This window comes from Delphinapterus leucas, chromosome 13, assembly GCF_059928025.1.
Source record: "Delphinapterus leucas isolate spDelLeu-1000000601 "Yukka" chromosome 13, BTC_Dleu_Yukka2, whole genome shotgun sequence".
Lineage (NCBI taxonomy): Eukaryota > Metazoa > Chordata > Mammalia > Artiodactyla > Monodontidae > Delphinapterus > Delphinapterus leucas.
The window spans coordinates 54902530-54930129 of NC_143141.1; the positions used below are offsets into that span (position 1 = coordinate 54902530).

At 39.0% G+C, this 27600-nt stretch overlaps 1 protein-coding gene across 5 annotated transcripts in view; it reads left to right on the forward strand.

Moving 5' to 3' along the window:
* Positions 1-27600, forward strand: part of LOC111174784 (uncharacterized) — a 333695-nt gene that overhangs the window by 68533 nt on the left and 237562 nt on the right. For 4 of the 5 annotated variants that reach the window (XR_016395296.1, XM_089922354.1, XM_089922355.1 and 1 more), the window contains one exon: positions 21426-21473. The exons of the other annotated variant lie outside the window; for it this stretch is intronic. Coding sequence is in view for 3 of the 4 variants with exons in the window: in XM_089922356.1 (XP_089778482.1) it covers positions 21426-21472 (47 nt within the window). In the remaining variant the exon portion in view is untranslated. The remainder of the gene's footprint in view (positions 1-21425; positions 21474-27600) is intronic. 5 annotated transcript variants of the gene reach the window in all.

Genomic DNA, 27600 nt, shown 5'->3' on the forward strand with positions numbered 1-27600 from the left:
AATACTACACCATTTTACATAAGGGACTTCAACATTCATGGAGTTTGGAAGCTGAAGAGGGTCCTGGAACCAAGGGGCAACTGTACTTATTAAGTACTTATATATGCTAGACCTTTACTACGTACTTCAGATATGTTATTTCCTTTAATTTTTACAACTCCATATGGAAAGTACTAACATACCCTTTTTATAGATAAAGAAATCAAGGCATAGAAAATTCAAGTAGTTAAAAGCTGTTTTCTCTCAGCTGCACTCCAACCAAGCACTCACCCCCACCACTACACCAAAGCAGCTCTTAAAAAGGTCACTGCTGACCTCCATGCTGCTAAGTCCAATTGTCCAATCTCAGCCCTCATCAATCTTGACCTGTCATCAGCATGGCACAATTATTCACTCCCTCCTCCTCAAAACAAATCTTTTCACTAGACTTCGAAGAGTATCTCAGTTCTCCTTTTATCTCTGTGCCTGTTTCTTTTCAGTCTTCTCTGCTGGCTCTGCCTCATTTCCCTGATCTTTGACTATTGGAATACCCCTAAGTACCCCATGGCTCGGTTATTAGACATCTTCTACACCTACACTAACTCCCTGGGGAATGTCATCCAGCATCATGGCTTTGAACCTATACAAGCCAAGAACTTCCAGTTTACATCTTTAGCTGTATTTCTCCCCTGAACTCTGGATCTTTATATGTAACAGCTAGTTGATATTTCCATGTATGTCTTACAAGAAACTTGAACTTGATGTGTCCAAAACCAAATGTCTGGTTCCTCACCTACTCCCACCCCAAACCTGCTCCTCCAGCAGTTTTCCAACCTTAGTAAATAGCGACTCTATGCTTCTAGTTATTCAGGCCAACAACTTGGGAGTCACTCATGACTATTTTGCTTTCTTTCACACCTGATATCCAATCTATCTAAAATAGAATATATCTAGAATATGGCCATTTCAACATATATATATCTAGAAAATATACCTAGAATATGACACTTTCACCTGCTGCTATCCAGTCCAAGCCAATCAATTTCTCCTGGATTATTGCCATAGTCTTCTAATTGGTGACACCATTTCCACCCTTGCCTCTTCCAGTCTTCTCAACAGAGCAGACAAAATGATCCCTTTAAGACCTGAGTAAGGTCATGTCATTCCTCTATTCAGAGCCCTCTAATGGATTCCATCTTACATACTGTACATGCCAACATCCTTATCATGGCCTCAAATGCCCTATATAATGGAAACACTGTCCTCCTCCCAACCCCCATCCTTTCCTCTCCCAGTACTCTTCCCCTCCCTCCTCCTACTTCAGCCACACTGTCCTCCTAACACATGTGGCCTGTTCTCACCTCAAGAACTTAGCACTTGCTATTCCCTTGGCCTCCACATCTTCCCACAGGGCTCTTCCCTCCCTTGCTTTTAGTCCTCTGCTCAAATGCCAATCTATTAGTGACAGCTTCTCCAGCCACCATATAAAAATTAGTGACATTCTTTCCGTCATCCCAAACCTCCCTTTCTTTTCCCCCTGCCCTATTGTTCTCCAGAACATTTACCATACTCTGATATACTGTGTATTTACTTGTCTATATATTCATTGACTATCTCCCCTAATCTTCGTGACAAAGGGACTTTAATCTTGTTCACCTCAATATTTCCAGCACACAGAACTGTGCCTGGCACCTAGTATTTAATAAACACCAATTGGATAAATAATACATGAATTGTAGCTTTTTCACTGTAGCATATGCTATCACTAATATTGTCATGATAGATCAGATTTTTCTTTCTTTAGCTGGCTACTTCTATTTACCCTTCAAGATGCTACTTAGGAATTCCAAATTCTAGCAAGTTTTCTCTTCATCTCCAAGGATGTGTTAGGTGTCCCTTCTCTGAGCTCCCATGGCAATCTGAGCATGTCTCTATCCGAGCCTTGGTCACATGATAATGTCTGTTTACCTGGGGCACTTCCCCATTGCTGCACTGTGATCAGGGCATGGTATCTTTTGTCTGAGCCCCCCAGGGCCTCAAACAATGTTTAGCACATGTTAAGTAGCCTACAGATGTTTGCAGGAAGGAAGGAAGGAGACATCAAAAAGAAGGGAAAGAAGGGAGGAATAAAGAAGAGAATGAATGACAGATAAGCTGCAATTTTCATTTCTAATTAAAAAAAATTATTTACAAATTCAATTTTCACAATGCAGGAATATTGCAGACTTCCTTTTTAAAAAAACTGTTGTAAAATACATAGAACCAAAAACTTACCATCTTAACAGTTCAGTGGCATTAAGTACATTCACATTTTTGTGCAACCATCTTCAGAACTGTTTTCATATTGTAAAACTGAATCTCTGTACCTATTAAACACTAACTCCCTATTTCCCCTTTACCCTAGCCCTTTGGACCATCACCATTCTACTTTCTGTCTCTAAAGACTTGAGTATTCTAGGTACCTCGTATAAGTGGAATCACACAGTATTTGTCCTTTTATGACTGGTGCATTTTACTTATCCTAATGTCCTCAAGGTTCATCCATGTTATAGCATGGGTCAGAATTTAATTCCTTTTTAAGGCTGGATGATATTCCATTGTATGTATATACCACATCTGTTTGTCAATTCATCTGTCTATGGACACTTGGATTGTTTCCACATTTTAGCTATTGTGAATAATGTTGCTATGAACATAGGTTCAAGTCCTTGCTTTCACTTCTTTTGGGTATATACCCAGAAATGGAATTGCTGGGTCATATGGTAATTTTATTTTAAAATTTTGGGGGAACTACCACACTGTTTTCAGTGTGGATGTGTCATTTTATACTACCACAGCTGTGCACAAGGGTTATAGGTTCTCCACATCCTCGCCAACATACTTGTTATTTTCTTTCTCTCTCTCTTTCTTCCTTCCTTTCTCTTTTTCTGTTTTTCTTTTTTTGGATAGTAGCCATCCTACTGGATGTGAGGTGCTGCAGACTTCCTTTTAAAATCTAAGTACATCTGCAAATACATTGAAGTCCCCAGTTGTGGGTCTTTAGTCTGAAAGGCAGCCAGCGGTACTGAGGTGAGCTTCTGGAATTCATTCACCAGCTGCATAGACAGTTATTCCTCTCTCTCCATCTGCTCACTCCTAGGAGAGCCCCACCAGTGTTGAGCAGCTTTAGTGGTATAAATTCTCACAATCCCTGGCACCCAACTGCTCAGCAGCATTAAATATACACTGCAAACCTTACTCTACTCTCCCCTTCTGGAGCTGCAGTGCATTCTCTCTGCTAGCCTGCCATTGTCTCTCTAGACTCCTTGTAGGTCCAGCTTCTCCCTAAGATTCCATAGTTCACAAAAGGCAACTGAGGGGAGCTATACAAGATTTACTTGCAGGAAAGATATAGCACAAAAGTAATAAGCAATCTGAGCGATCTGTAGAATAAGAGAGTGAGGACAGATTATGAAGACTTGTTGTTGTACTGGCAACAGAGCTGAGTGAAGGAACACCTGGCAGGCCCTTTCCCCCAGCCACACACTCCATTAACCCATCACCCCTGGAGTCCAGCTCTGTTCTTAGGAAGCTTCTGTGTGGATCATTTCCCCCATATTGCAGAGAATTCTAAAAATATTTCCAAAGACTTATGTGCAGCCTAATGGAAGGGAAGATATGATGTAAACATTTTAATTCCACAATTAACTGTTATTCTGGGCATGTCAGTACGCCTGTTTCCTCAGCTATGAAATGAAATTTTTGGACAAGAAGTCTTTAAGGGCCCTGGCAGCTCAAAAAATTTTTAATTCCAAAACTTTTGATGATCCAAAAAATATTTCCTTTTGTTTAAAAAATGTTACACACACAGATATATATATATATATATATATATATATATATATATATATTATCTTGGGTATATTCACCCTGTAAAGGTTTTGCATAGTCTATGTTTAAATAAGTTAGTGTTTCCTAAATATAACTTAGGCAGAATAGGTCACTTGGGGCTATGCTGGCTAAATTTCAAGGAAACAATAATCTACCAAGTGGATAATTCACATATGGTCAAGAACTGGAAGGCTCCAACCAGTTTTTAATAGACCTGAGAGTCAAAGCAATTCTGCCTTATTCTGCCTTCAGTGGCAACCCCATTCATATTGAGTAAATCTCTGAAAACTCAGAATTAGATGTTTGTTGCTGTTTGTTGTCTGCCACGTAATTTTAAATTTGTGTGTCTGTGTTTGCAGAGAGCTGTGACTTCTCAGTCATTTGCCCTCTTACCCACCACCACCTCCAAATGTTTCTTTTCTAAAAGCACACACAAAAATGTCACTGGATTAAATAAATATAAAATGCTGCCTCAGAAACAAACATATTATATCAAGTGTGTGCTCGGTGGTACTCAAAGGCTATAATTTATAATTGCTCGTGTGGCGTTCCCTTTTACTCATTCACTGTCAAATTCACATTGCAAACAACGTAAAAAGAGACAAAAGCCAGAATTGTCATCTCCCACAGTATCACCATGATTGAAAGGTAATGATCCTGTTATTGTTATGTGCCAGGAGATGTTTTAATGGCTTTCCCAGCCTGTTGAGAATCATTTCAGGTTGCTGAGTTGAGGAGAGTGAAACGTGGACTCTCCCAGTTGTTTCTGTCAGACCTTGTAATTGATGTCACCAGGCATTTCTTAGAGAGAATAAGCCACTACCCACCTGCCAGGCACGTTCACTTTCATTAGTTAAAAAACAATATTAGTTATTGAAAATAATCCCCAATACCTATTCATTCACTCATTCTATGTTCTGGATAAACTTTAAAAACAAAGTTAAACATGCTGCCCCTGGCTTGCTGTGTATGTTTTGACGTGCCAGTAGTTGTTAGCACACGTGGAAGAGAAGCTCATAGATGATCCTCAGTTTTTAAACCCTTTAACACTTACTTTGGTAGCACACAGTATATAGGATAGATCAAATAAAGTAAAATTACTTTTATGATTCTAAAATAAGATTTGCAGTTTCTCTACGTTAAAAGTCCATATTATCAATTATATCAGTAAAGTTTAGCTGCAGGAAACAAACCACTGCCACAAGAGCATTTAATACAGGGAATCGGGTGCCTACAGAATTGTTGGGGAGGCTGATAAGAGTGGAGTAAGCTAGGTCCTTTCCAGTGACCCCCCCAGAACATCACCACTGAACTGTCCTGCCAGAGGAATACCACAGTAGGAAGGTGGGGATTCAGGAGCTCCCTCTGGAAGTGTTGAGTTTAAGAACAGAACACACCACCGAGACTGTGATCCCAGGGATCAGAAAGCTGCCACTGCAATTGCCTCTTCACATCTGTGAAGCTAATCTCTGGACACTAGGATTGACCATGACTGTCAGCAGCAACAGCTCAGAACATGAGAAGGTGGTGCCTGCCCTTTCTGTTTTCCAAATATTGTTTAATGCACTGAACTGATGCAATCAATTTCACACCCAGAACCAGCTGCAAGGAGTAGGAGTGTGAGATTTTTTTGTTAGCACAAATAATCATTAATTACTATTGTCATAATTATCACAAAGGTGAACATCCTTGGTGGTGCAGTGGTTAAGAATCCGCCTGCCAGTGCAGGGGACACTGGTTTGATCCCTGGTCCAGGAAGATCCCACATGCCGCGGAGCAACTAAGCCCGTGCACCACAACTACTGAGCCTGCGCCCTAGAGCCCGTGCTCCGCAACAAGAGAAGCCACCGCAATGAGAGGCCCACGCGCCGCAGCTAGAGAAAGCCCGCATACAGCAACAAAGACCCAACGCAGTCAAACATAGATAAATAACCAAATTTACATTAAAAAAATAAAATAAAGGCTCAAAAAAAAAAGTATCACAAAGGCAAAGCACAGAATATAATGATAACATATAACAGGGTGATCTGACTTAAGTTGTGCGGGTCAGAGACATTTTTCTGCTGTATTTTTATAACAAATTATACACTTTCTTCTATACCTTGCCTTTTCATTTAATAGAATATCCTGGATATTATTCTATATCAACACATAATGAGCTTTTACATTCTTTTTTCATGAATGCAAAACATTCTACAACACAGGTGTATGTAATTTATCTTACCATTCCCCTCTCAATGGACATGTAGGCAATATCCAGTCCTTTACTATCACAAACAATGCTGCAGTAAACGGCCTTGTATTTATGTAACTTCACATGTGGACAGGTGTATTCACAGAATAAATTCCTAAGTGTAGAATTACTCAGTCAATGGACATGTTGTTTGTAATTTTTAAAAGAAAATTTTGTTTTATTCATTAGTTCACTTTATGAATAGTCAATACATGCACAGGGTAAAAAGATAAATTAAAAAGGAGCAAAAATGTAGATAGTGGAAAGTAAATTTCCTTCACAACCCATCCAGAGATAGTCTATGTGTATACAAGCACATAGATATATATATACACCCACACCCAACATATGAACATTTATTTATGTATTTATTTATTTATTTGTGGCTGTGTTGGGTCTTCGTTGCTGTGCACGTGCTTTCTCTAGTTGTGGTGAGAGGGGGCTACTCTTCGTTGCGGTGCACGGGCTTCTCATTGCAGTGGCTTCTCTGTTGCAGAGCACAGGCTCTAGGTGCGTGGGCTTCAGTAGTTGTGGCACATGGCCTTAGCTGCTCCACGGCATGTGGGATCTTCCCGGACCAGGGATCGAACCCGTGTCCCCTGCATTGGCAGGCGGATTCTTAACTACTGCGCCACCAGGAAGTCCCTGAAAGTTTAAATTAATATGCAGAATTTCTCTGGGCAGATTTTTATTATTTTCTGCATTATAGTCTATGGGGGTCAGGAGAGTTTTACCAAGACATAGAGAGACCCCAGGCTTCAGTGTACCATTGTGTTAGAAACATCCTTCATTACTGTCTCTTCATCTTTACTGTCCGCACATGGGCTTCACTATGCCTGTGTAGTTACTCTGGAGGCAAGGACAGCTATGCATCTGGGCTCTCCACAGTCCTTGGCCACAGATTTTCTAACAAGATCTTCTGTGCTTTGTGTAGTGCAGGCATGTGGGGTCCATCGTCTCCATCATCTGACAGATTCCCTTTGCCTCCCCCCTGTGAATCTCCTTTTTCATGTGGTCCATGTATTCTTTCTTACTTTATTCCCTTCATTTAATGGAGCATATTTTCCAGCAGTTTTCTGCAAAAGGGTATGTGGAGGGTAAATTTTTTTGAGATCTTGGATGTCTGAAAATGTTTTTATTCTATCTTTCTACTTGATTGATAAACTGACTGGATATAGAATTCTAGATTAGGAATCTTTTTTTCTTCAGTTTTGAAGGCTTTGCTCCATTGACTTCTAGTTTTACATGCTGCTGTTGAAAAATCTGAAGCTCTTCTGATTCCTGCTATGAGGCCAACTTTTTAACTAGTATTTTTTCTTTGTTTCCAGTGAAATTTCATAATGACATGCCTCTGCGTGAGTCTAATTTCCATCCATTCTCTTGGGCATCCAGTAGGCCCGTTCAGTCTGAAAACCCTAGGTATTCTCTTGAATTATTCATAGCAACTTTCTTCCCCGGTTATTTAGATGTTGGATATCCTGACTGGGTTCCACTTTTTTAATCATTTCTCTCTGATTTTCCTTCTTTTGGTCTTTTTGCTCTATTTTCTGGGAAATTTTCCCAACTTTATCTTCCAAAATTTCTACTGAGTTTTTCTGAGTTGTTTTTTTTTTTATTACTGTTATCATGCTTTCAATTTCTAAGAGCTCTATTTTTGTTCTCTGAATTTTTTTCATAGCATTCAGTGTGCAGACTCTTCTCATCTCCCTAAGGATATTAATATAGTTGTTTTTTTTTTTCCTAAAAGGGCTTTTTCCTCTAAGTTCCTTTTTCTCTATTTGTTTGCTTTGGTCTTTATCTTCCATTTTGGGATTTTTCCTCAGATGTCTGGTAATCCTTAGTTGTCTGTTCATGATTTAAAGTGACGGACTCATTTTCTGGGGAGTTGGAAATGTTACATATTGTGTTAGGGGTGTGAGTTACACAGATGTGTGCATTTGCCAAAACTGCTCAAGTACATTTAAGATCTGTCCATTTCAATACTATGTATAAATTATACCTCCCCCCCAAAATTCCTATTTAAAAGAAAAAACTAAAACCAAGTGAGGAATGAAAACACTGGAAGGTCTGAGCAAATGGGTAGGACTTACCAAGCTAGAGGTTTACATTTGGGACCTCTGGGTGGACCATTTGTGGGTACAGGATCCAGCCCTCAGAGGAGCCTAGCATTCCCCAGTCCTAACACTCTCTTTTACCTCCAAAGGTAATAACCCCCCGGGATCTGCTAGGATAAAGGAGGGCACTTACCCAGCACTGTGGTACAGGGAAGGGTTTCTAAGGATCTAACTGCTACTCAGACATTTTTACCCAATCCTCCTTATTTCAGCATGATGCCTGTTCACCCCAGCTCCTGTATTACCCAGTACCGTGAGTTCTTGAACCTTTTGAGAATCCTACAGTATAAATTGGTTTGTTTCTCTGCTTCCTCACTGCCACAATCCAGCTTCCAAAATATTACTGTTCTTGCCTCTTGTTTTCCCAGCTCCAGAGGGTTCATGTCTTTTTTAAAAAAAATAAATCTCTTTATTGTACATTTTGTAGGGTTTTAAGAGGAAGCAAAGTTAGATGTGTATATTCAATCAACTGTCTTAACTCAGGAGTCAGGAAATCAGAACTGTGCTTTTTAATTCTCCAGCTTCTTCAGTAGAGGAAGGTTCCTATAAGGCATTTGGAATAGATGCTGAAAGTGACTCACCAAAGCTGTGAGAGTTCACCCTTTGACCATTCAACATCTATACATACCCTTCTTCCTGTGCTTTAATTTCTAAGCAACAGTAACAATCTGGACATATTTTCACCTAACAAAATGCTATGATCCTTTTTGCAAATGAAAACATGCTTAGTATCTCTCCAAAGGGGAAATGTTTAAATCCCCTTCCTTGGACCTCTCTCTGGGTAATGTTTATTCTTCTAGTTTAGGAACAATCTGTCACCTAAGAACTAAGTTATTAACCACCACCAACATACCTATATGAAATAGTAAGGAAGAAGGGGTACCAGTTATTATCTATTAATATAATTTGTTAGGAAGAAAATAGGGGAGGTTGCTACAGTCCTTGTTTCTGAAACTGGTCACGAAGCACATTTATAATCTCCTTCCCCTCTACCAGCAGTTCAGTTATTTGGGTTCATTTTGTCTGTTAATTCCATTGGTGGCAGGGCTAGATATTTTGGACTGCCAACAAGAAAATTTTAGATGGGTCCTCCCTTATTGTTTGTTATTTTCAAAATACAAATCTTCAGCCTTCTGGCATTGCAGGGATAGTTTGATATTATTGATTCTTATGAAAAGAGAAAATCAAACAAGGGTCATGTGTTGCACTTTCTGTGTAGATAAGAGTCTCAGTTTGACAGCTGATTAGTTTTAGAAAGTTAAGGAAAAATGGATTCATTTACCAACAGAAGGAAGATGGACATGACTTAGATTGAAAGCTAGCAAGTATCAAGGTTGCCATTGTTCATCATCCAGTTGTGAAGCCTGACCTTGTGTTCAGGGAGACCACCAGCCTCAGTGAAGAGATAGTCAGCAGGGGAGAACTAAGGTAGTCCCCAAAGAGCGGTTTTGGAGGGTAATAAAATTTGTTTTGGTGCCCTCCTTCCTCCTTCATTAGCCTCAGCTTTTTCTTCTCTCCCTGGCCTGTGTTGCACTTGTCCCAAGCTCTGCTAAAATATTAACTGTTTATAATAAGTCCTCTGATAAAAGATTGGTATGACCCCTTCAAAAGATATTTGCATTTCAATAGAGTATTCATCAAAATCAAAAAGTTTAGAAATTAAAGAGTAGAACCTTACTGATAGAAAAACAGATGGGATTAATCTGCGCTACTCCCACCTGATTTTGAGCAGAAGGTTCCACTAGCCTATAAAACCATTTCACTGAATTGATCTGTAATATAGCTTATAATTAGTGCTGAGGACAGGGTTATATCCATGTCTCTTGATATGTAGCCCACATTCCAACTCTATTGTCACTGAGCTCAAAAGTGGCTTTATTAATTTATAGTTTTATTATTTTCAAGTTCAGAGTATGTGTGTAGTGATTAGCTTGGATGTTTAGACCATAGAGCTCTAGTTTGTCAACACTGGTTATAGCTCAGACTATCCAGCCATCTTCCAAATTCATACCTGGTCACTAGGAGCATTAGCGTGGGAACCAATTGTAATGTTTCCAGGTCCCACTTATCTGGCAATCTAAAAACACTTCTTGGTGCTGTTTTTACACTGGGAAACTCTTCAGCAAGGTCGAGTAGAGAAACCAGTGTATTTTAGGCATGAAGTAGCCTGCGTTAAATTGGGGATTTTCCAGGGGAGAAACAGGCAAATATTAAGTAATGTCTTAGACTCCAGGGCCCAGAGAAGGGAGTGGTAAAGTGTAAAAGGATTACTTAAGGTTTGCTTTAGGAGAAGGAGATGGGGGAAGCTTTTGGTACTTCTCAGGAGAGCTAAAATATGTACACACCAACCTCTGCCTCCAGTAAGTCAAAGGATGCCTCCAGCCCTGAGATTTAGTACCACTAATTTAGAGTTCTTGCTCTTTTGACTCGGCCTTTGTGCTATCTATGAGAATAAGATTTATTAAACAACTAACTAGAAAGAAAAGTTTTCAGAGGGAAAAAATGAAAACATGTTAGAGAATGAACTCTTTTCATGCAGAAAAAATTGATATGCTAATTAAAATGAATGCTGTTTACCTGTTAATTAATTATAGGAAGGACCTAGAAGGCCTTTCCCTTGAAATGTTTTATGAGTTTTAAATGTAGTTACTCTAGGCGCTCACAATTAATTGTTACACCTCTATGACTGAGTTTATAATTAATACCTGCCCCTGTCCCCCAACAAGCAGTTCAAAAAGTGGAATTTTACTCAAATTTATGAAATGAGACTGTGTGCCACAGAGCCTGGACTGAAGAAAACATGATCTTTGCTCAGGAAGAAAGGGGCTGGTGGCAGCAGTAAAAAGCTTTCAGTAGGAAGGAAGCAAATGACTTAGGTAAAAGTATTTGGGGCTTCCCTGGTGGCGCAGTGGTTGAGGATCTGCCTGCCAATGCAGGGGACATGGGTTCAAGCCCCGGTCTGGGAAGATCCCACATGCCGCGGAGCAACTGGGCCTGTGAGCCACAACTACTGAGCCTGCGCGTCTGGAGCCTGTGCTCCGCAACAAGAGAGGCCGCGATAGTGAGAGGCCCGCACACCGCAATGAAGAGTGGCCCCCGCTCACCACAACTAGAGAAAGCCCTCACACAGATACGAAGACCCAACACAGCTAAAAATAAATAAATAAATTTATTTTTTAAAAAAAAGGTATTTGGATGGTCTGTCAAATAACAAACCAGAGGAAATTGTGGGGTGGTCAGGAAAAAGGTTAACTGAAAAGACCTTCCAAGCGATGTCAGCAACCCGATAGGAGTAAGTGTACTTGTGGGTTTGGGTTGCCATGAGGTGAATGTCTGACGAATGTGAGAAATTGGACAGTTTAAGAATTTAAAAGACCAGAGAAAGCCATGCTTTTGAAAGGGGCTTGTCGTTTTGTAACCTTTAAACCTTACAGGGAAGGTTGGCCTCAGAGAAACTGAATACAGAGAAGGTTCACTCTGAAACTTGCCATTAGAATGGAGACATATTAATATTAGCCTATCTGCATAGTGAGATGGGAACCCTGTTTTACTGTATTGTGATTCCACCAGTAAGTATTCCCTGTTATCTTGGTCTAAGAGATATCACTGCAATTAAAAAAAAAAGTATTTTCTTTAGTTCAACTTAAAAGTTAGCACCTTTAAATAGAGGTTTTATTAAAAGAGGTGAAATCAAAACAAAACAAAACAAAGACAATTGTAATTGCTGTATGTATCTATGTGGATGTTTTGCTCATAGTACATGTGCATGTAAGTTTAGCGCCAAGCCCTGTGCCAAGGAGGTGGGGCAGAGAAGAGACTGAGGGAATCCAGGGCACTTGCTTGTTAAGAAGTTTACTCAAGAAATAAGTTTAATAAACAAATCATGGAAAGGGGAGGCAGAAAAGAATTCCTTCAGTTTTTGCTCACCTTTCAGGTCTAGGGGCCTCTACTCATTTCTGTTTGGAAATGCCTACTGATAATACTGGAAATTAATTATGTTCATTGCATTTTAAAAATATTTAAAATGTGTGATTTTTCCATTTGAGATGCTTTATTTTGGCCCTGATATTTTATTTATACCAGCTGGCTTGTTCAGTTGTTCACAAATATCTCTGTACTTGCTAGACTGGAAGCTCCTTGGGGATAAATTTCCACCCTCTCAACCCTCAAGATGCTTTGCTTTTTCCTTTCCTTGTAAATCAACCATGGATATGGATATCATTGGACACTGTTTGATGCTGCCAGTTTTGGAGACATTGGTATTAGAAATTGCTGGAAGGTAGACAATTTCCCAAAGAGCAAAAATAAGACAGCATCTGAAATTGTCACTTAGACATTATTCTCATCACTCTATAACTCTTGAACCCTTTGCAAAGAATTATAAGAAAAATGCAAGGTAACTAAGTGTTTAGGGGCACATGCCAAGGTACAGATGCAAAGAAGGCCCTCTTTGCCACCCCACCACCACTGCTTATGACATCCGCTAACAGATGCCACAGACCTGGAAACTGGCACCCCCGTGGGCTGTGTGTTTTGGAAAACACTCTAGCTACGCCACTGTCTCTAGAATATCAATGAAATAAATGCATTTCAAAAACAGCCCATGAATAAATACAACCATGTGTTCTTTTGGCTGTTTGAATCCTATTCAACTTGGAAATAGAGACAACGGATGCCAACAGGGAAAATTGCACCCTGTGTTCTGAAACTGAGTAAATCAGATCAGGCACAAATCTGAAGGGTTTGAATGGCTTTCAGGGTCTCCAGCTGATGATCTTAGAGGAAGCTAGGGCCATCTGGAAGCCCAAAGACAGTTCTATCAGGTAAATAGAATGGGCAGAGTTAATTATAGCAGTAAGTAGAGTTCAGAGCACCTGATTCGTAGGAGCCATGCTGAATGGTACTTCATGTCTCTCATGGGAAGCCAGGTGAACCTGGTTGTGTGACTTCCTTTAGTAATGACAGCAATATGATTTTCTCCCTCTGTAGCTACAGTGACTGTTTAAACTGCAGTATTTGGAGGAGAACTGAAGTCAGCAAGCACTTTCAATATTTCCTTTCTAATTTCCCTTGACTGTGAAGCTCCTTGCTCCCCAATACCAGCACCTTATTATCTCAGCAAGAGCCTCACAGTTGCTCCAAGTTGATGCCCTTCAGCCTTGCTCTTTCTCTCATGCATTATGAGTTGTCTGGGAGGGCTATTCACATGTCACTGCCTCCCAACAGGAAACAACAGAAACTCTTGCCTATTGCAGTAGTTTTCAGAGTGTGGCCCCTGAAACAGCAGCAACAACATCACCTGGGAACTTCTTAAAAATGCAAATTCTTTGTTCCAACCTCAGGCATACTGAATCAGAAACTCTGAAGGTGGGCCCCACAATCTGTGGCTTAACAAGCCCCGCAGGTGATTCTGACTCCTGCTAAGGGTTGAGAACCACTGGCCTATTGGATCAAGTGGGAACTCTTTCTATCTTCAAGGTTCAGTCATCTACTCCGGTCTATCGATTCAGTTCTGTTGGTATTTAGTAAACACAGATTCTGAGTTGGGGATTTACATTTGCTCTCTGGCTAGCTTGAGCCCTAATTTATCATACTTTGTATTGCACAGTAAGTTTTTTTTAAAATAAATTTATTATTCATTTATTTATTTATTTTTGGCTGCATTGGGTCTTTGGTGTGTTTTCTTTTAATTTATTTTATTTATTTATTTTTTGGCTGTGTTGGGTCTTCGTTGCGGTGCGCGGGCTTCTCAATGCGGTGGCTTCTTTTGTTGTGGAGCATGGGCTCTAGGCACGTGGGCTTCAGTAGTTGTGGCTTGTGGGCTCAGTAGTTATGGCTCACAGGCTCTAGGGCACAGGATCAGTAGTTGTGGTGCACGGGCTTAGTTGCTCCACGGCATGTGGGATCTTCCCGGACCAGGGCTTAAACCCGTATTCCTTGCATTGGCGGGTGGATTCTTAACCACTGCGCCGTCAGGGAAGCCCATGCGTTGGGTCTTCGTTGCTGCGCGCGGGCTTTCTCTAGTCGCGGTGAGCGGGGGCTGCTCTTTGTTGCGGTGCGCGGGTTTCTTATTGCCGTGGCTTCTCTTGTTGCCAAGCACAGGCTCTAGGGGCACAGGCTTCAGTACTTGCAGCACGTGGGCTCAGTAGCTGCAGTGCTCGGGCTCTAGGGTGCGTGGGCTTCAGTAGTTGTGGCTCACAGGCTTAGTTGCTCCGCGGCATGTGGGATCTTCCCGGACCAGAGATTGAACCCGTGTCTGCTGCATTGGCAGGCGAATTCTTAACCACTACACTACCAGGTAAGTCCCCCCAGTAAGTTTTTTATTTATTGATAATACCAAGGAGTATGATGTTCCATATATATAAAAGAGAATACCATATGACCAAGACATGTTCTTTTATGTGCCAAAATATTAAAAACTGGTAAAGATTGTTGCATTCCTGTACTAATTATCCTTAGCTAGGTAACAAATTACCCCAAAATTTGAGGCTTAAAACAGCAAACACTTACTATCTTACAGTTTCTGTAGATCAGGAATCTGGGTGCAAGTTAGCAGAGCACCTCAGTCTCAAGGTCTCTTACAAGGCCCCAGTCAAGGTGCCAGCGGGGCTGCTGACGCATCTGATAACACGCTCACTCATGGGTTGTTGGCAGAATTCAGTTCCTTGTGGGTTGTTGGCCTGAGGATTTCAGTTCCTCACTTCATGTTGGTCAGAGACCTCCCTCAGTTCCTTGCCCCATGAACCTCTCTACAGGCAGCTCACAACATGGCAGCAGGCTTCCCTCAGAGCAAGCAAACAAGAGAGAGCTAGAGTGAGCAAGCAGGACAGAAGTCACAGTCTCTCTGTACACTAATCTCAAATGTGACATCCCATTGTCTTTGCTGTACCTGTACTTCTCACTTTCTGATCCAGAGCTTCTCTGAACAGCACGGTGAGGGATGCCTGAAGGAGCCACTCAGCATTCACCTACAACGTTTTAGTTGATATACACCCATGGGTTCATTTTAGCCGATTTTTTATTTGGGTAGTGAACTTTGGTAAACATTTTTACCAGATTTTATACACATATTTAGATTGCTAGAATTCAGATGGTAAGGGACACCCAACTTGTGGAACCCTCCCATAATCCTAGGGACCTCTGCATCCTTGTATGTCTGTCACCCTCTTGGATTTTGTTTTCTTGATCTTTTTTTCAAACCCCTTAGCTATTTAGTAGTTCATCACTTGGATTTGTTTATATCTTCTTAAATTTTATGTGGAAGGAAGAAAACAGAAAATCATTTAAGATAAATGGAGTTCTTTATTCAAACCAAGCCCTTGGGTAAATATTACAGATAGACATTACTTTAGTAAATAATAAAAAGTAAAACTTACTTTTACTTACAGACCTATGGGAGGTAGAACTTGGAGAAGGCAACTGGAAATTATTTGCATGTCAAACAGTATTTGATATATAAGAAGACACATGTCAAAGTTTCCTTTTAGTAATGATTTTTCTTGGTATATGTTTGTTTCACAGATGTTCAGAATCATATTTCTTAGTGAAGTTTGGTACATCCCTCTGGTAGATGTTGCCAGTTCTCTAGCCAGTATTCATCTGAACACTCCTCATTAACATAATTCTGATTTTGTTTAGGGTAGCCAAGTGCTCAACTGAAAATTTAAGTGTAGTCCAGTTCCTGCTAATGAGCTGTAAGTGGGAGTTGCTAGGTGAGGCTTCTGGGAAAACTCTTTATAAGGAGGCAAACTAAGCTGGCAGTTAAGCTTTACCCTTTGACCCTTATGTTCTTTCTGCCTGTCACATTGGTATAGTGTTGCAGAGGAATTTCCATCTGCCATCTTGCAACCATGAAGCAACAAGGGTGAGGAAGAAAGTCTATGGTAAAGATGGCTAAGAGCAGCCACCCGATAAGCACTGTGGTACCATGCTAGCTTTGGAGCAACTAGATTTGGACTTCCTGATTCATGAAAAAAAACCCTTATTCTTTAAGCCACTATTATTTGGCATTTCTTACTGTTACATGCAGCCAAACCTATTTCCTAATATAATCTCCTAAATCCTTTTATTTGAGGTTTTCTAAAGATTCCCTTTCAGATTTCCTACAATTTTGGTACTTGTTTCTATTTTTAAGAAGCACAAATGTATCTGCAGATACATCTTCTATTAAACTAATTCAGTAAGAAAAGAGTATAATTTATTACAAAAATGACCTGGTATTTTACAATTTTCAAGTTGAATCAAACCTTAGCAATCCACAAGTTACTGAATATTTTATCACTACCTGAAAAGTTTATGATTTGTAAGCTTATTTTCTTGTTTATTATGTCTCCCTTATTGAATAGAGTACCAAAAGGAAAGGGACATTGTTATATTCCTCACTATATCGTCATAAGCTAAAGCTAAAACAATGTCTGCCAGATAATAGGCAAATGATAAATATTTAATCAATGAATGAATGTAGTTATCTAAACTTCATCTAATGAAGAAATAATCTTAGAGAGATTATTGTTTATCCAGCACCACAAATTTATTCAACCATTTGTGACCAGTAAAAATGGTCATTTCATATGGGTTCAACCTAAAAGTGGCAGAATGGAGATAAGAATGAAAGTCTTCTGATTATTGACCCAGTACTCTTTTCATTGCAATATACTGCCTACTGGTTATGATTCAGATTGCAAAATTATTCTGCATTAAAAAATAATTTACCGTATATTACAGCTTATACTCCTGTATATTTAAAATAGGGTCCAATTAATAAAAATGTCGCTTATATTCAACATTCCAGGAAAAAGGAGGAAAGGAAATTAAAGTTACTTGAGGAATACTTAGGTACTCATTATGTGTCATTACACTTAATCCTCATATTAGTTCCATTTCACAGATGATAAAATCAAACATCAGTTGGGTAAATAGTCTAGACTGGGGTTTCCCGTCTACTAAACAGTGAGGCTAGGTATGTCTCATTCTAAAGCCTGTGCTCTTCCTAGTGTACCGAATGCTATTTTACTGATTATAATCTGTAAAGCACTTGATAAATGTAAATTATTAAATTACCTACATCCTCCATTTAATTGACTTCATCAACCTCAGAAGCATAGTGATATTTATATCTAATAAAGAACATTCCTGCTGCCTTTAAAATGGATCCACATTTTTAACAGCAGACAGCTGCTTCTGGTTAGACAATTTTCAAAGTTAGACCATGGAACATTACAAGGCAAGACATTTGAAATTTTTCTCCAGTTCTTGTTCATGCATCAAATCTATAATTTCTTGACCACGTAAGATTTGTACAGTCTGTACACTTGAGTTAGTTAACTAGTGGCTTAGAAAAAAGGAGAAGTGTGAATTCAGAAAAGCAGCTGCTTCTAAATGGAATGATGTCAGGCAGTCTCAAAATAAGCTTGGTCCAAGATTGCTTATTCTCCTGTGAATTGGTTGGTACTTCTTGAAACTTCCTCACTTTGCAATGATTATATTAAATCACTTCTCTATTTCTGTAAGATTAGGCTATCAGTGGTTTAAAACCTATTTGTAGAAACCAGCCTCTTTTTCAAATGGAATCTTATGTGAAACATTAGTATGTAAATCAGATAAGATTAAAAAAAACCAAAATGGTGATCTCTGAAATGGGACCCCAGAGGCACATCAGCTGTGCTCTAGCTTGGGTGTAGAAAGGAGGATTGCCAAGGCCCTCTGTTGAATGCCCACGTAAGACCTCTAAGGTCCCTTGCAAGTCGAAAATTCTTTGAACTAATGGCTCTGTTGAGTATGTGTTGGTTATCTTATTGCCATGAAAGCCAGTTGTATTCAACAAGGGGAAAATAACAGTAACTGTCTTTTTCTGGGAACATCTGGTCTGGAAATTAGAGCACTTTAGTTCCAATCCCAGCTTTGCCACTATTTAGGTTTGTTGCCTTGGATGCTGTTGCCCATCTATAAAATGAGGATAAAACGTTCTCTACCTACTTTATTTTAAAATACATTTTCTTGTGAAGTTAAAATTTCCCTTTGACAAAAATTAGAGTACAATTGTAAGGTATTGCCTTCAGGAAGTTATATGACTAGAGGTGTGGATATAGATTTTTTATGCCAAAGTCACTGCTGTACATTACTACCTCTGTTTATATTATAATTATAATAAAATTAAAAGCTTGAAATATAAGTTCTATTAGGGGTAAGTATTCATTTTCATTTGTGCGTAGTTACAAGATTTTTCCAGAAGAAAGTGGGAGAATTCCTTTATTTAAAAAAAAAAAACTTGGTTTTTAGAGTTGATAATTTATCAAATTAATGCATAATCCTTATTAAAATACAGAAATAAAAAAAGAAATTCCCCCATCTAGACTTACAACAAGTGACATTTTAAGATATTCAATATACATCTAAGATACAGACAGACAGTAAGTAGGTAGATAGGTAAATATAGGTAGGGTGAAAATGAAACTAATTGGTGAACAAAAATGTGAATCATACACTACACATTATTTTAAAACAAAAAATAACTTTTTACTTTTATTTAACGAAGTTAAAGGAAATTGAAGTGAAACTGTAAGAATTGCTGAATTTTAGACAAATGTTTCTTCACTATGAAAGTTATTAGTTCCTAAATTTTTTTGAAGTTATGAAAAACAATAAGAGGTTGGAATCATTATGTAAAAGTTTTTTAAAAATTCTCTTCTAGACTATATCTATGGATCCCATGTTATGCAAGATGAGAAAATTAGCACATTTACTCTTCCATCATACTCTTGATTTTTGTGTTATTACTTACATTCTGTTCTGTGACCATAATTCCCAGTTATTTAATCTCAGTTTTATATTTAAATGAATTAAAATTTATTTATTAATCCTTTTACAATGGCTTCCATATTCCCTATTCCTATATTATTTTGATTTGATTTTTGTTGGCTGAGTTTCATCACCTAATTTTATTTCCAAGCTTGATACATCCTGTCCTTTTTCTTTATATCTGAGGAGCATCTGCCTGTTGTAATCATTCTAAGTATGGCTGACTAAAAATATGTTTGTCCTCCAACAAACATACACATAAGAGTTTTAACAAGTTGGAAGTTTATTGCTTTCTCACATAATAGAAGTCCAGAGCACCATAAACTCGTCAGGAACCCGTAGTCTTTCCAGCTTACTGCTCTACCATTTCTTAGAGAATAGTCCTTGTCCTCATGGTCTAAGAATGCTTGAGTGCCAGCCATCATATTCAGATTTCAGGCAGCAGAATGAAGGAAGGAGTCAAGAAGGATAGGCCCCCACCTTTAAGGAGATTTCTCTGAAGTGGCACACAACATTTCTGCGTGTATTTTACTAGATAAAACTTAATTACATGACTATGGGATATATAGTCTTTTAGCTGATGGCAATTGTCTAGCTCAAAATCTGTGTTCTCAGTGTTAAGAAGGAAGAAAATGAATATGGAGAAATAACCAGCAACCTTTGCTTGCCACACTTGAATATAGAGTTTGGGGTTATGCTTTCATGCTCTCAAAACTGTGTAGACCTGGACCATTATCTTCAAAGCATTTGAGTATCACTGAGGAGATGTCTGAAGTCAACCTAAGTCTTTCCTCCTTGTAAGTAACCTGCCTTTTCTGCTTGGATTCTCATATGATTAGTTCTTTATCTTTGAAGATGAATGGCTTCTGCAGAATGTATCTTGGGTTCACCTTTCTATATCATTTTTTCCAAATACATGGTGTAACTTTTTGATCTGCAGATTAAAGTCTTTATTTCAGGAAACATTTCTTTCATTATTTCTTTAAATAGTATTTCTATCACATCTCTATTTTTCAAGAAGTTGATTCTCCTTTTTACACCTTATCTATAAAATTTTTATATTTTTACTCTTTTAATGTCTTTCACTCTAGCCTGTCCCTCATGTCTTAACATACTTTTATCACATTTTCCCCCTATTTTTGGTTGTTTCTAATGTAGCATTCATTTCTGAGATGTTTTTATTTTCTCTTTTATTTCTTTCTCTACCAATGTGCTTTTATCTTCTGTTATATTTTTTTAAACCCCTGTAATATTCTTTGAGACCTATTTTTACAGCAATAATTTATGTTTAATACATTTTTCCTTCTGATTACTTATGTATTTGTTTATTTGATTAGTTTATTTTAAATAATGTAATAAACACCTGAAAATCTAACATGAAAATTAGTTCCTTGAAAATAATCTATATCTATGTGGCTCCCTTATTGCATCAAAATGCCTCTCCACATCCAAAGTAAGCATTGTCCTGAATCCTACGTTCATCATTTTTTGATTTATTTGTATATTGTGTCAATATGTATTCCTTCAAAGGATTATATATGTATTATAATCATATATATTATACATATAATATAATACAATATTCTTTATGTTCATTGTTTATAACTGTGTAAATAGGATACCATGTTGTATGTAAGGGACTTACTTTTTAACTTATATTGCTGTTATCCATCCATGTTACAGTGTGTCATTGCAGTCCATCTGTTTTGGCTATTGTATAATATTCCAGGGTGTGACTATACCAAAATTCATTTATCTACTTTCCTGTTCATGGGCATTTGAATTATTTCCAGGTTATTGTTATGCAAACAATGTTTCAATGAATATTCTTCCACATGTATCTTTTTATATAGGTCCCAGAGTTTCTTTGGAGTTTATGCCTAGTAGTGGAATTGCTGAGTTGTAGAGTATGTCTAAACAGAATTCTTTATGTAACCTGCAAAACCAGCCTCCTCTCCTTTACGTAACCTGCAAAACCAGCCTCCTAATTCTGTTAGTAACATCCCAATCACCAGCTCCTTTGACACGTCCTCCCTTGCTCCCTATATCCAATTGTTTACCAAGCTGGAAAGTTTCTGCCTTCCCACGATACACCCATTTCTCCTGTTCAAGCTTCGTTAATTCTCCCCTGGACTCCCTATTCCTAAACATCATTGTTAATAAATTCCAGTCACATAATTTCCCTGTCTATGAGATTAAGTGGACCCATAATCCAGCATTCAAAGCTCTCCACAGTAAGGCTCCAGACTAACTTTTCTGGTTTAATGTCTCCCTATTTTGGTAGTGGAGAATGGTAGAGTGAGAAGGGACCTTAGAGATCATCTGGTCAGACCCACTTACCTACAAATAAGGGAACAGAGGCCCAGAGAGGAAAAAGGGTTTTATCAAGGTCACATATGTGATCTGTTTGAACAATTTTGTGGTTATTACAGGTGCTTCAGGAGGAAGACAAAGAGATGCCTGTGATCTTTCATCTTGAGGTAAGGACAGTGGAGTGGAATAGTTGTAGATAGGGAGAATGAGCATGCTTACATCATACCAAGAAAAACATTGAAACTATTGGGCAGGTAGAAAAGAACATAAAGAGCGGACTCTTCTGTTACCATGCTGAGTGTAACAATTATTGTACTGTATTATAATATAATTGTTGTTTGGGACTGAAAGAGTGAACCTGTGTTCTTGAAGATGGTCATTGTGCCTGAGAGGCATGTCTTCCTCAGAAGAAACCAGAAAGAGGAGATGGAGGGGCCCTAGATGGGTGGTTTAGGTAGTCGAGTTGAAATTGAAATCTCTCTCCCTCTCTCTCTCCCTCTCTCCAACCCACGCCCCCTTTATCTCGCCTAATCTGTCAGTCTTGCTTGTGAAATAATAATAGTATTTACTGAGTGCTTTCCATTTGCTAACTGCCTTACCTAGATTATCTCATTCAATCCCCACATCAACTTTATGATTATTTTACTTTACTATTATTATCCTCATTTTACAGAAGAGCACATTGAGCAAAGAAAGAATTTAGGACATATAGCTAACAAGTGAGTAGAAGGTTATAAAATGTCACTCTTCAGCTTTAGAGAATTTGAGGACTAAGAAACAAGAATTCAACTGTTTATGCTTAAAATTTGGCTGTCTTTATCTGGGGATAAAGTGTAGACATTGTAGATGCCTTGTGGAATGGGACAGGTCTTGAGCACCTCGGGATTGAGCTCATGTTAGAAAGATTCAAAATTTATAATGTGTAAGTCTTTTACATTTTCTTCTTTGTGTTTGTTTTCCTTTTGGCCTCCCTTTCCTTTTGCTTAATAAAGCAGGTCCATTTTGTGCTAGGTGACCCTAGAGAAGATCTTTTTAGTTTGTTCACCTTGAATCAGAGTGCTTAAGGGGCAGCAGCATGCTCAGGGAGGAAGAGACCTCGTTGACAAAAAAAAAAAAAAGGTGAAAGTCGTGGAGATAGCCCTCCTACTATCTGAAGAGCTGCCCTGTCTCTTTTGGAGAATTCCCTTCCAGTGTTAAAACCTAGAATTTTAGACAGGTTTTAGACAGAAAGAAAATGTTGGCCTTTTGGAACTGGAATGGTTCATGATAAAAAGCAAGTAGGGAGGGTTATGGGAAAAGATCAAAGCAAAGGGTTGTCATCTTTTAACTGTCAATCAGTTAAAATTGGTAAATATTTATTGTGAGTCTGCTGTGTGCTAACCTAATCTAGACATGATCCTTGCCCTCAAAGTCAAACATCAAAGATGAAAAGGTAAATATGTGCATAAGTGGATTTGAAAAACAAGTTGAAAATGCAAGGCCTGTCACAAAGCAACATCCCAAATGAAAGGAACAGTTAGTAAACAGGTTCTGTAGTTGTGACAAGGAGAGAGAACTCACTGGGCTAGGTGATCTTCCACTGTGAAGGAGGAAGGACTTCAGCTAGATATTTAAAAAACTATAAATGTTGGATAAGTGGAAAGGAAGGGGAAATGTCAGGAGTGGAAATGAGGCACCAGGAATATGTAAGATATTTAATAGTGGCCTTTCCGGCTTGAATTAAGAGTTTCTTTAAGGGACTAATAGGAGGTAAGGCCTGACGGAGGGCTTTGAATGCCAAGGTGAGGAGCTTTACTTCACCCTGTGGAATATGAGATACTCTCAAAAATGTTTGAGACAGGCAGTGGGACAATGAAGGTTACTTTTTAGGATGGCTGGTCAGTAGGGAGATAGGTTAAGACATTGTGGTAGAAAAACCTCAACGTTTCAACAGTAAATGAGTTTTCAGGAGATTTTTTTATGTGTCAAATGTTTAGGAAATGTGAAATTCTTTTTTTCCTTATGCTAACTGCTGACTTGTGTCCAGGAGAAAGGAGGGAAAAGAGCAGGCAGAATTTCTTTTTTTAACATCTTTATTGGAGTATAATTGCTTTACAATGGTGTGTTAGTTTCTGCTTTATAACAAAGTGAATCAGTTATACATATGTTCCCATATCTGAGCAGGCAGAATTTTATCTAGAGCAGAAGACAGTTACTTTGCTAACATTTACCTGCATTGCTGACATTTTGGGTACAACTGTGGCAGAGGCCACTTCCTGACCAGTTCTCAGTCCACAGATTGAATGTGGGAAGATGGAGGACCTTCAGAATTGAAGACAAATAAATCCCTCAAAGGCCAGTGTGATGTTTCTTCCTCTTTTAAAATGTTTCTGCTTCATTAAAAAAAATATATATATATAGTTAAAAATCTCTCTTTATACTAATAGGATTAGGACATTTCATGTAAAGAGAACTGGTTCCCTGTTCTTAGCTAGAAGTTTCTGTAGGCCCAACATTTCCTTTGGAAATTAAACACTTCATAGACAGGGTCCTCAGCTGATAAGGATACAAGGCTGTCACACTCAGGGATCAAAGTGTTGCCAAGATTGCTGATGGTGATAGCTCTTGCTGGGAATGCTCCATTACCAAACAGACATAAAGAGCCAAGTATCTGCTCTAGGCCATCAGAGTCAGGTGGGGAGGATGGATGTAGAACAGTTTCCTGGAACCAGGGATGCTGAATTGAAAGCAAGGAGGCCCAACTGGGCAAGATTTGGGGTCGGGGTGGAGATCACTGGAACAAAGAGCACGGAGAGGACTCAGGAGCAGTACTGAGGTCTACTGGTACCTAGTCCAGTGCTCTCCCCACCACACCAAGCTGCATATTTACCTATATACAGTTTAGAACCTTCTGTCACTCTCTTGCTCCCTCCTTGGCCACCTATGATTGCTTACCTAAGTGAGAAGTTTTGAGCACACTCCTATATCAAACCTGCTTTGGCAAAGAGTGGTCTGAGGCAGGCGTTGCCTCAGAATCAGATTTATATATCACAGGACTCTGATTGCCTGACCTGACACATGTTTAATTGGTCCTAACCTCTGCTAGCCATTATCCATTAACCTACCTGCCCTTCTATTTTTCTGACATCTGATGACTAAGGGCCTGTACTTGTACCAGTATGAGACTAGCCAAATCTTTGCTCCTTTGGTGTCCATACCTAGAATTGAATCTGTATCAATATGATTATTCACTTTTCATGTGGTTGCAGGTAGTTGTGTTCACAGACCACATCATTCAAGGCAGAGCTCCTATCTAACTTGTGATATGAATTTCATCCAGCAGCTAGGATATAGACCCCATGTGGCTTGGTTCCCTTTGGGATACAGTGCTGACCTGGAGAGCTGGGATCTAGGAGTCAGATCGGACCAATGGGGGATGGGTCACTGGAGAACAAACACAGCTGAAGGTTCTAAGAGCAAGCTCAGTCCTAAGAATGTGTCTGGAGAGATTGGATATACAAACACATACTTCATGATTGGTGGGAACAGGAGGTATTTAGAAATTTAGGCAGGTGGGCAGGCAGCCCAGGGAAGTCTGGAATTAGATAACAGAGACCCAGCCACATGATTCAGTTCAGGGGTGAGTGTTGATGATGGCAGTAGTGCTTAGAAAGAGAAGGCAGTGCTTTGGTTCAGGAAGAACAAGGGGTCTGAAATTTTTCCCAACCAGAGGCATAGTTATTGGCTCTCTTTAAAAGGCATCTTCAGTCCTGTCACCTTTGGGGACATGTATAATCCTTCCTCCTCTCAGCCTGTTCCTCTATCATCTCTGCCCTCTGCTATCAACCCAAATCTAAGGCCCTGGTTTGGCTCTCTGCTTACTCCACTGAGTTTTTCTCTCTTCCCAGAATGTACTTATCAAGAAGGAGCTATTGTCAGCTTTGTGCATGTTTAGTTTGATCCTGGTTCTGGATATGTTGACCCTGGTCAGTGGCTCAGGACTCCTACGTACCTGGAAGAAGAAGTTTGACATAATGGATCCAAGTAGTTTTCTGGGACAGTGATGAGGTCATAGGGATAGGAAGCTAGTTAGTAGAACTAAGGTCCCGGGAGTAAATAGACTGGATTTGAGAAAAAGGGCAAAATGCTACGTGTTGGAACTGAGCCAGTAAATCTCAAAGTGATTCTCAAATTTTTACCCCCTAAGGTCAGTGTTTATCAATCTTTAGTAAGCTTTAGAACTAATGCCTGTGCAGATTTTGCCTCCAAAAGTCTGGGGTAGGGATTACATTCTAGGAATCTGTAATTTTCCTTGTATATTTTCCAGAAATATTTTATGCATATTAAACAAAAACTGTGTATTAATTTTCTCCTTTTCATTCACATGGTAGCATGCCATACACACTGTTCTGAACCTTGTTTATTTTTGTTTTGTTTTGTTTTTCACTTAACAATGTTTCTTTGAGATCTTGCCATTCCTGTATATAAAGTTTCCTCATCCTTTTTGATGACTACATAGTATTTCAGTGTGGGAGTAACCATAGTTTGTTTTACAATCTTCTGCCAATGGACATGCAGGTCGTTTCTAATCTCTCCCAACTGTAAACAATGTAGCGACAAGTACCATGTACATATGTCATTTCACACATAAGTGATTATATCTGGATAAATTCTTAGAAGTGGAATTACTGGGCCAAACAATAAGTGATTTTGATAGATACTGCCAAATCGCCCTTCACGGAAGTTATATCAGTTTACACTCTTACCAGCATGAACACCATTTCTTCATGACCTCTAGCCAACAAAGTATATTATCAAATTTTTTGACTTTGCCAATATGGTACATCAAAATAGTATCTCATTGGTGGTGGTGTTTTTTTAAAATTTAATTTTGGCTGCATTGGGTCTTCCTTGCTGCATGTGGTCTTTCTTTAGTTGTGGCGAGTGAGGGGCTAGTCTTCATTGCGGTGCTCTGGCTTCTCATTGCAGTGGTTTCTTTTGTTGTGGAGCATGGGCTCTAGGTGCGTGGGCTTCAGTAGTTGTGGCACACGAGCTCAGTAGTTGTGGCTCGCGGGCTCTAGAGCACAGGGTCAGTAGTTGTGGCACACGGGATTAGTTGCTCTGCGGCATGTGGGATCTTTCAAGACCAGGGATCAAACCCGTGTCCCTTGCATTGGCAGGCAGATTCTTAACCACTGCACCACCAGGGAAGTCCCTCACTGGTGTTTAGGTTTACAGTTCCTTTACCATAAGAGAAGAGGATGAGAATATTTTAATATGTTTGAGTCATTTGTATTTTCTTTTTGTAAAGTCTGTGCATTTCCTTTCACTATTTTTCTACTGTATCTTTTGACCTTTATTTTATCGGTTTTTAGAAACTCTTTATACATTAGGGAAACAAATCCTTAGGCTGTGATATGAGTTGCAAATATTTTTCTCAGTTTGTCATTTATCTTTTGAATTCCTTTTGGTGACTTCTGCGGGACAGCTTTTTATGAAAGTGTAACTGTTACTGAATTAATTAATATTTTATTTAGTGACTTCTGGGTTTTAAGTTATACTTTGAAAGGCTTTTCCCACTCTAAGACTGTGAAAAATTATTCCACAAATTCATCTAGTACCTTTATAGATTTTTTTTTTTAAAATTTAAATCTTTGAGTCATATAGACTTTATTCTAGAATAATATGTAGAATTTGGTTGCAACTTATTTATTTTTCCCAGATGGCTATGCAGTTTCCCCAATAACATTTATTGAGTAATCTATTCCTTAATTCATCACTGCCAATGACTTGAATTGCCCATTTTATCATATTCTAGATTTCTATATGAATTTGTGTTTAACTCTGAACTTTCTCTTCTGTGACACTACTACAGTTGACCCTTGAATAACATGGGTTTGAACTGTGCAGGTCTACTTATGCACCGGTTTTATTTGAATCCTCAAATGTGGAACTGTGAACAGGGAGGAACTGTGGATATGAAGGAACTGTGTATATGGAGGGCCAGCTATAAGTTATATGGAGATTTTCAACTGCATGGAGGGTCAGCACCCCTAATACACATGTTGTTCAAGGGTCAACTGTATATCAGTCTCTTCATGCACCGATACCACACTGTTTAATTATTCTAGCTTTATAAGGTAGTTCTAATGCAGGTGATCCATGGAGTACACTTTAAAAAACACTGGCCTAGGGGCTGGTGCAGTACAAGCCCTGTGCAGCGTAGGATTATGAGTTGATTTCAGCAACGAGGAGAGGAAGGCTACCAAGAATGGCATTTGGGGGAATAAAATGAAGGTTTCTTAATTCAAGCTG